The sequence below is a fragment of the Cebidichthys violaceus genome, unplaced genomic scaffold, assembly GCF_023349555.1.
Source record: "Cebidichthys violaceus isolate CVI_PGR_0920_01 unplaced genomic scaffold, fCebVio1.0.p SCAF_1, whole genome shotgun sequence".
In the NCBI taxonomy this organism is placed as follows: domain Eukaryota; kingdom Metazoa; phylum Chordata; class Actinopteri; order Perciformes; family Stichaeidae; genus Cebidichthys; species Cebidichthys violaceus.
Window position 1 is genome coordinate 2,910,412 of NW_027176262.1, and position 9,303 is coordinate 2,919,714.

Here is a 9,303-nt window from a genome sequence, read left to right on the forward strand (position 1 = left end):
GCCTCTGTCAACATCAGATGCTCACGTAGACTCTCTCACCCTTCTTCTGACGCCATCACCCCTCACTGCTCTCCCCCTCCGTCGCTCTCTCCGACCCTTAACTCCCCCCTGCCTCCCCTTTTGTGAAGACGCTTCACCGGCGCATTCTTAAGAGCACGTCGGTTTAATGGAGTGTGAAGTAAAGCAAGAGGAGGAAATGAAGGGTCCTTCAAGGACAATCAAAGCGGTTTAATGAGCTTAAAGCGCTGCTGTGGATGCTCACGGTGAAGGCGGTGCGCTCTGGCACAGAACAAATTAAGGATGTAGGCGGAAAGCTGCTGCTGTACTGCTGCCAAAAGTGCAGCAAGAAGCCCTTCTGTGTGGTTTATCACAAACATTGGCAGTTTCTCTTTAAGTGACATTTTTCTTCAAATTCTGAAAAATCTATTTATTTGAAGTTTTTTGTTTTAACGTCAGCGGTTCTTATACAGACTCGTTCACCTGGAGAAGACAAAAACTATTTGGGTTTGATGAGTGTCTCTTTTAGAACCGTTACAGAACCGTTTTCTTTTTTGTTAAGAGAACAACTGGTAAGCATTGCGATGTGCAAGTGTAAAATAAAAATGCACCGTTTTTTTTCCAGCATTTGAGAGTTTTTCTATCACAAGAAAATGAAACGGACGGAGAAAAAACAAAAAAGGGAGGGAAGGAAGTGGGACACTTACGTAACGGCAAAGCACAAAATTGACCTTCTTCTGTCTCAGCTGGGTCGTTCTATGCTACAAGTGTGTTCTCACACACACACACACACACACACACACACACACACACACACACACACACACACACACGGCAAACAAAAAAGGCTTCAGATCAGACTGATTCAGACACATTTGAAGGATTCTCAGTAGGAAAGAGGAAACTGAAGAGTCGCCTTTAAAGTTTCAGTCCAGTACAACCAAAACTTAAAAAGTACAAAAGTCAGTCAAAAATACTCCTTTCAAATATTAGAATTTGAAGTATTGAGGGTAGTGGTATACAAAGGAAAGTTGTGTTTCTATGTTAAACAAAGCCGTGGTGCTAACAAGGTACCGTCAACGGACGCCAGCGTCTCCGTTATATTCGCTTTGTTTCCTTATCTTTTATTTAACCTTTTGTTGTTCCCATGAGCGCCGGGCTTCTCTACCTCATGACTCACCCCTTATTGTATTATTATCTGGATTTCATGCAGTCGTTCAACAAAGCAGTCGAACAGACCACCAGAGATACGACACACATGCACACACGTCTGGAGGAGAGTGACTGATAGCGTCAGGCCTTTGGGTTTAACCCTCCTCACACTGGACTTACACGGGAAGTTGTGCATGAAGCAGGCCTGCGCGGCGACGATCCACTCGGCCCGCGTCTCGCAGAAGATGGCCACGTTGCTTTTTGGCCGCTGACCCAGCGACGCCAAGCCGCTGCCCAGTCGGGACGCCGCCGTGAAGACTTCCTCGTAGGAGAGCCAGCAGTACTCGCCCAGGAGCACCTGCAAGGGGGAACATTTTAAACTCAGAACGCAGTGATGACAGTAGCACACCAGTGAGGCTGTACTGGCTCCTAGGGGTCAATGAACGGTACTGCACACAAAACACACGGCGTAATGATGACTGTACAGTCATGTTTGCCACTTGTTCTGAGGAACAATAGCCAGGAGCTGATCGGTTAAGACGTGTTTTTGCAGCATTGAGTGTTTCGACAGTGGAGTTTAACTGGATTAGAGGGATCAGGCTGTTGGGATTAGCAGTGGGGGGGGGGGGGGGGGGGGGGGGGGGGGGTTAATTCAGACGTACGGTCAAAGCTGTGCAAACTCCAAAAAACACACCGATGCAGAGTTCACACCGGGCAGAGTTCACACTGAATGCTGGAGTAACTTGTTGTATAGATGAGATGACTTGTTCCCAACTGTGGGTTTGAATTTGACTCCCTCCTTGCGTCCCTCTTTACCTTCTTGAACACCTTCCCGTTGCCCTGGCGCTCGTCGTCCTCCATGATCACCTCCCTCGTCCCCAGACAGTCTCTGCGGGGGAACCGCGTGGCCGCGTACTCGAACACCTTGTCCAGGGTGTCCACGCCCGGGTGCAGCGACGTCGCCAGCCTCTTGGCGGCGCTCGCCGCTCGGTAGGGGCCCTCGGGACGTCCCGACGCCGAGCGGGCCTTCGCCCTCTTGGCCCGCTCCTCCTCGGAGCCGTAGCGGGCCCCGTCGGGTCCGGCCGAGGCCCGGCTGAGGACGTAGGAGGGCAGGAAGGCGATGCAGGCGTAGAGCCGCGTCACGAGGCGGAAGAGGAGCAGCAGCACGGGGTTCAGGTCCTCCTTCTGCTTCATCTCGGCGAAGCTGTGGAGACGTTGGGAGAGCGGCGAGGAAGGTGAGAAGAAAAAGTTCCTTCTGTTGCAGTCAGTCCCTCTGCTCTTCTGTCCTCTTGTCCTTCTTCTTGCTTGCTTTCAGAGAGCTTGACTTAATGAAAGGCCCACAGGTCCACGCTGCTGGAAAACAAACAACATTTCATTATGAAATTGAAATAAAGAGTGTGCCTGTGCTCATCACGATCCCTGAAAGTACAAGAATCTCAACTCATTCAGAAAGCGAAAGAAAACGCTGAGTCACATGCTCTCCATGCTCTCCATGCACTCCATGCACTCCATGCACTCGCATAAAAGCAGAAGGGAGATTTTTAGTCACTGGCAAACAAGACTCAAATGTTCCTCTCTCCTTCCTCCTGCACGTAGTGATCCAACGCACTCGCTCACCGAGAACACAGCGTGAAACGCGGGGCGAGCAACTGTCAGTGTCAAAGAGAGAGAGAGAGAGAGAGAGAGAGAGAGAGAGAGAGAGAGAGAGAGAGAGCAGCAGAGAAGGCTACGAGAGAAAACGAAACAAAAGGAGAAGACAACAGAGGAGTTAAAGTGGAAAGCCGAGGTTGTAAGACGTCTCTAACAGACGTAGACGACAGTGAGTGCGAGAGGTTTCTGAATGAGCGAATGTGAGTGACAGGAAACAGAGAGAGGAAACTGCCAAGTGTTTGAACTGACGATCAGCAGATCCACTGTTCACTCTGTCCCCATTAAACTCCATGACGTAGATTTAGAGGCAGAGTGTAAACGGCCTCAGCTTTACTGTAGGAGTGTGTCTTCAATAACAACACCGTATCTTTGGACACACTCACACACTCACACACACACACACACACACACACACACACACACACACACACACACACACACACACACACACACACTCGTTAGGAACTACCAGGGAGGTGATGGAGATGTTTTTGGGAGCTGTCCAGAGTTCTGAACTGAGATCAGTGTTAAGGTTATCTCATCACCGTGAGATGAAAGGTCTCCTGTTAGCACCAGTTCCCTATACGTATACTTAATAATAATAATAATAATAATAATAATAATAATAATACAATAATAACAACAACAATAATAATAATAACAATAACAATAATAATGACACTACTACATTAATAATAATAATAATAATACTAATGATAATAATAATGATACTACTACTACATTAATAATAATAGTGATAATAATAATAATAATAATAATGATACTACTACGACTACATTAATAATAATAATAATATGTATTATTTTTATAATTATTAGAATTATTATTATTATTACAATGATAAGAAGAAGAATCATTACTATTATTATTATTATGTTAATGATAATTATTATTGTTATAATGATAATAAAAAACTAATAATAATAATAATAATAATAATAATAATAATGAATTTTATTTGTATAGTGCTAAAATTGCCACAACAATTATTTAAATCTATTTAAATCTGCTTTAAAGATTATTTGAAGCAGATTTAAATAGATTTAAATAAATAGAGCAGATGTAGAGAGGTGAGTTTTGACCCGGTGGAGGTTCTGAAGGATGCAGACGGGCAGCTGAAGTTCCGGATGTATTTTGTTGAGGATTTTTATAGGAAGGAGGCCAAGATGGGCGATTTTCTGTACCGACCAACTCCAGTGTTTCACATTGTTCTGTAAATATACGCCGTCTTATCATCAAACTGGGCCTGATTCAGTCTAAATGGTTTAAAACCACCAGTGTGAGAAACAATCGTCACTACTACTCAGTCCATCAACTGTCAGCTAAAACAAGCATGTCAAAATGGTGTGAGAACACACACACACACACACACACACACACACACACACACACACCCTTACTCTGAAGGCAGTCTATTCCAGCAGCAGTATAATAATACATTATTAATTTGAGGGAGAGGCTCATCTTGCTCCCCTGAACGCACCACATCCATCCCCGTCACTAAACTGTCCTCTGGACGCGCACCACTCGTCTCCCACAAACACTCGTCCCTCAAGTGTCCCTTTGAGACTCATAAATAAACCAGCGGGGCTCTCCCAGACTACCATCTGGTCCCTGTGGGATGTGGACTCTGCGGCGCTGTTGTTGTGCTCGGTGTCTTGTTTCCCGGGCCTGGAAGCCTCGCTTCGTCTCAGGACGCTGTACAGCTTCACTACGAGACGCATCATCCGCTGTTTGATAGTGTCTCTTTCAAATCTGATTTTGCTTTTTGCAGAAAGTCAATGTGGATGAAATAGAGGCCGTAGAGAGGTAGTCTGAGCAACCGAACAACCGGACTGTAGAAGAGCAGAGCGTCAACAGGTGCATGGTGCTGCTTCAGCTTCTTCTTCTCCTTCTTCTGCTGTTTTGACAGTGAGCTGCAGTTTGAGGTCAGCCGTAAAACAATACTTAAAAATGGCCCCGAGATCCAAGATCTGGTGGCTAGCAGCTAACGGTGCTAACAGAGCTAACGGTGTTCACCTGAGGGTGGGAGGTGCGCTGAGACCATAAACTCATGTTTACAATGTTTACTGAGGGAATAAAGCAAGAGAGAAGTAGAGTCATTTTAGACTAGACTTCTATACAAGCAGACATTGCACCAAAAGCATGGGCGGCCGACGACCCGGCTATGTCAACAAAGAACAGGGAAGCTCTGATAACGACACACACACACACACACACACACACACACAAACACACACACTATAAATATAAATAACTATATCTTCACATAGTCGGTAGTGGGTTTGCTGCTGTATATTAATGTCCAGATATGTTGAATACTGCTCCTTTTAAATGCACTTTTAAATTCCATTATGTGTCGCAAACTAGCAGCTCAATTGTTTGGTTTCTCTTTTGGTTGGTTAGCAGAGACTGAATCTGAAGGCTGTGAGACGTTAATAAAGACCGGTTTCCAAAAATCAAAGCGTTGACACACGGTGGCGTCTTCTGTGGGGCTGACAATCATCCATAAACCGGAAGATATTAAATGATTTTTTGAACACTGCTGGGACCAGTAAACGTTGATTAATCCCCCCGTTAATAAACAAATCGACTAATCGTGTCAGCCCTGCGTGACGTAACAGTACCGGGTACCACTTCAGTCAGATTACACAGACAGACGAGGTCACGGAGGGGAAGGAGGCTGCAACCTGTTGGAATAGTGAGGACTCACCGCATGAATAAGTAGATCCACTTGCTTTGCCGTTTAACACGCATCCGTGTGAGCAACCGCAATCACCTCTTAATGCACATGGAAGACTTGACCAAAGCCCTGATTCAGCAGCTGATTAGAAACTTCGCACCACAGCTCGACTCTCTAATCTCTGACCTTTTTTAACGACGAGAACCGGGTCGGTGGCTTTATGCAACGAGCAGGATTAATTGGGTAATATTGTGACACGGTCTGTGTGGTGGTGGTGGGGTGAGCTTGGCTGGCGTGTGTGTGTGTGTGTGTGTGTGTGTGTGTGTGTGTGTGTGTGTGTTTGCCTTCCTCGAAGAGATTGTGTGAATGGGCTCTTTTGTGCGCCGACGTCATCGTAGCTTTCGGCCCACTCAGCTAAGCAGGCGGGCCAAAAAGAAAGTTCAACATGGCCATTGTGGTGGAAAAAAAGACGACTGCAGCGACACACGACTCGGTCTCCAGGGTCAGACTGTGTGTGTGTGTGTGAAAGAGATGTCTGTGGTGTGTGTGTGTGTGTGTGTGTGTGTGTGGTCGTGTGGAGGTGCAGAGCAGATATGCACACATTAAATGTAGGCTGTTTGAAATAGGGACACATGATCAGGAGATTGCAATAAGCGACCGAGGTGGTTTTCAAGTGAGAGTGAAAACACAGCCGGCTGGATTATGCGGATCAGACGTGCAAACACAAGCAGACATGACAGCCTATTTCCTTCCTCTGTTGTATTCATACAACGGCTAAATACATTTAAAAGCATCTGTTTTAAGCACGTTTGTGTAGGAGGTCAAATAAGGAAAAAAAAAGTACATAAAAGCAGAGAAAACTTATTACTTAGTACTTATTTTCAGTTTGTCGCTCTGAGGACGACGTGTGCGTCTGCGTGTTTTTCTAATCATGTCGGACCATTCCTCACAAGACAATAGCGTCTCTGTGCGGATCGTTTACGGGGAGCTCGCGTCGTTTGGTGACCGATGCCACAGGCCAGTTCACGTCAGCTGTGTTTACAAAAATAAAAGGATCTTTTAGAAGAGGAACAAGCAGAGGTTTTAAACGTTAGTGACGACTGTGGTGAGGTGACACAGATTCTAAGTTCTGTTTTTTGATCACAACACGTGTGATAAAAGTGTGTCCTATTTGTGTGCATTTCACAATTGTATAACTATGTCAAACAAAAGAAAGTGTGTTTAGAAAAGCTCACTTCCACGTTAAAATATGCTGTATTTGAGAATATGAGCTAGTAAAAAAACAGAACAGAAGAAACGCAACATATCATGGATTTAGATGTCATTATAATGGTGGCGTCTACACTGAGCCACAGATGTTCAGGCCGCAACATCTCTGGACGCACTAACGAGGGTCAACTTCCGGTTTAGCATTTCAAAACAAAGGATTTCAAACAGCGTTTAGCGACATTTTTGAGTGCTGTTTAATGATTCATTTCATCTTCATTTGAATGGCAACCCGATTTGTTAGGCGCTGGCCATACGAGGTGATTATTATATATTATTATAAAGCTGAATATCATGTCTAAAGAAGGCAATCTAATGTAGTATAACGGCAAAAACGGCAATTTAAATGACAAATTAATAGCAAATAGCAAGTTTAATGTTCTATTTTTTTTTTTGAATAAAGGTTTTTACTTACAGAGTTTTCGCTGTTATTTTTTGGGGAGGAAAGGGGGGCGGGGCACTTCAGCAGCATCCCGCACATCTGGAAATAAAAACCCGCATCACAAAGCGGCACCTGAACGACAGAAACAGAGAACTCACCGCGGCTGTCACTTCATCCGGACTGCTGCAGCTGCGGAGAGAGACGACTCCCAACATCCACCGGCTCTCATCCAAACGAGTCCGGAAGTGACACGCGCGTCGTGATGCTGGCTGTTTGGGTAGGGGGGGGGAGGGGGTGAGGAGGGGATTCCCTGCGTTGTGATTGGACCAGAAGAGGTGGCGCGTGCTATAGGCAGGACCAAGATTGGAAAGGAGGTGACTGCATGGGGTTCAGAAGGAGGTAGAGGCCACGCGCACGTCCGCTCACACATACAGCTAGCTATTATTTATTTGTATTATATATTTTGTATTATATATATATATTTGTATTATTATTATTATATTATTATTAAAACAATTATATAAATGTATTATTATTATTTGTATTCTTCTTCTTCTTCTTCTTCTTCTTCTTATTATTATTATATTATTATAAATTATTATTTTTTCTTCCATTGGACTGGACCCATATTAACTGAGGCATTTCATGTTTTTGTAGAGTCATGGTTGCAGCAGCGCAGTGTGATTATGGTCTTAATTTAAACCCCTACAGGAGGTTGGCGCTGGGGTTCATCATTGTGACACTTCTAAACTTACCCCACAACTACTACTCCACCGATCATGCAGAACTAGAACAGAAAACTCACCGTTTGTAGTATCCTACATGGTCCCCTTTCACCCAGATGGTGTAATTCAGAAAGAAAGCCCCCAACGAGCCCAAAACACACACACACACACACACACACACACACACACACACACACACACACACACACACACACACATGCAAAGCCACCAGGTGGGCCTCCTCATATGTATGTTGACCTTTATCTACTTTAGGGCTGTGAGTGTAGCCCTCTGCATACAATGCTGATATGTAATGTTGATCTGAAGCAGAGGGAAGACAGTTTATCTGATGTAAAATATCTTGTTTTCATGCATTATGAAAAATAACTGTGTTTTTGTAATAGATGTTATCTATTACATGCTGTGCAACAGTCTGTTCTCATAGCTTCTATTGTGTCTGCGTCATTATTTAAGATGCGTTCAGCCTCTGTTAGCTGCTGACTCTCACGGCTTTCTCGTCTAACGTCCTTGAAGTCGTGGTCTCCAGGCAGCTTTAAGACGTGCTGGATGACAGCGATGTATTTTTGTATCCTTCACCAGAAACACTCCGCTGAGACGGCTCTCCTCAGGCTCACAAATACTATTTGAATGCATCTCGATTCTGATGAGAGAACACAATATACTCCGCTGTTATTCAGTGTTAGTCCTGCATGCAAATACTTCACTACAAGTAAAAGTCCTGCATTCAAATCCTTAGCTCAGTAGAAGTATTCATTGTGCAGTCAGATGTACCCTGTCACTGTTTTATACGATGTTTCTGGATTAATATTAATAAACTCCTTTATGTACTATTGGCCTTTTCTCAAACAAACAAACAATTACATAATTCACCAGTGAAACGTTCCTCTCTGTATACTTAACAGTATGTCATGTCACTCATGACAATTAAATGTAAATGAGCCTTTATTTATGTTTTGCACTCTTAAGACATCGTAATGTAAAGTGCTCTAATTTTGTATAACTGGAGAGCACTTTGCATTTATTTATTTATGTATTTTTTAAATAAAAGGATATTATTTACCCTATTTCACCTCATTCAAATAATCAATATTAATTATAAAAAAATATATATTTATAAAGCTATATTAGATTCAAAAGAAATGCAGCAACAAATAAATAGATACATAAAGGTTACATTAGTTCAATTAAATTAAATTTCCCCCTTTGGAACTCCTTAATATTATACAGCTCTGTAGCCTACTTCTCTTAATAAACCATACGAAATAATCCATGGTTATTAGCTGACGTGGCGAAGACACGAGACCTCATTTCATGTCACAAATGTAAACACTGAACATCCACAAATTTAACTGCATTTCACTCAGGCACCGCCCCGGGCAGCTGCAGCCGGCTCGGTGGGGTCCTTC

General features: G+C 43.8%; 1 protein-coding gene across 4 annotated transcripts in view; it reads right to left on the bottom strand.

Moving 5' to 3' along the window:
* acsl3a (acyl-CoA synthetase long chain family member 3a) overlaps positions 1 to 7,389 on the bottom strand; it is a 22,106-nt gene extending 14,717 nt beyond the window's left edge. Inside the window, exons 1-3 of one of the 4 annotated variants that reach the window (XM_068706277.1) lie at positions 7,310 to 7,389; positions 1,966 to 2,499; positions 1,330 to 1,507 (exon numbers count right to left, since the gene is read on the bottom strand). In XM_068706277.1, the coding sequence (XP_068562378.1) occupies positions 1,330 to 1,507; positions 1,966 to 2,343 (556 nt within the window). In that variant the 5' untranslated portion in view covers positions 2,344 to 2,499; positions 7,310 to 7,389. The other 3 variants (XM_068706266.1, XM_068706286.1, XM_068706296.1) reach the window with 3 other exon arrangements.
* Between the last annotated feature and the right edge of the window lie 1,914 nt (positions 7,390 to 9,303).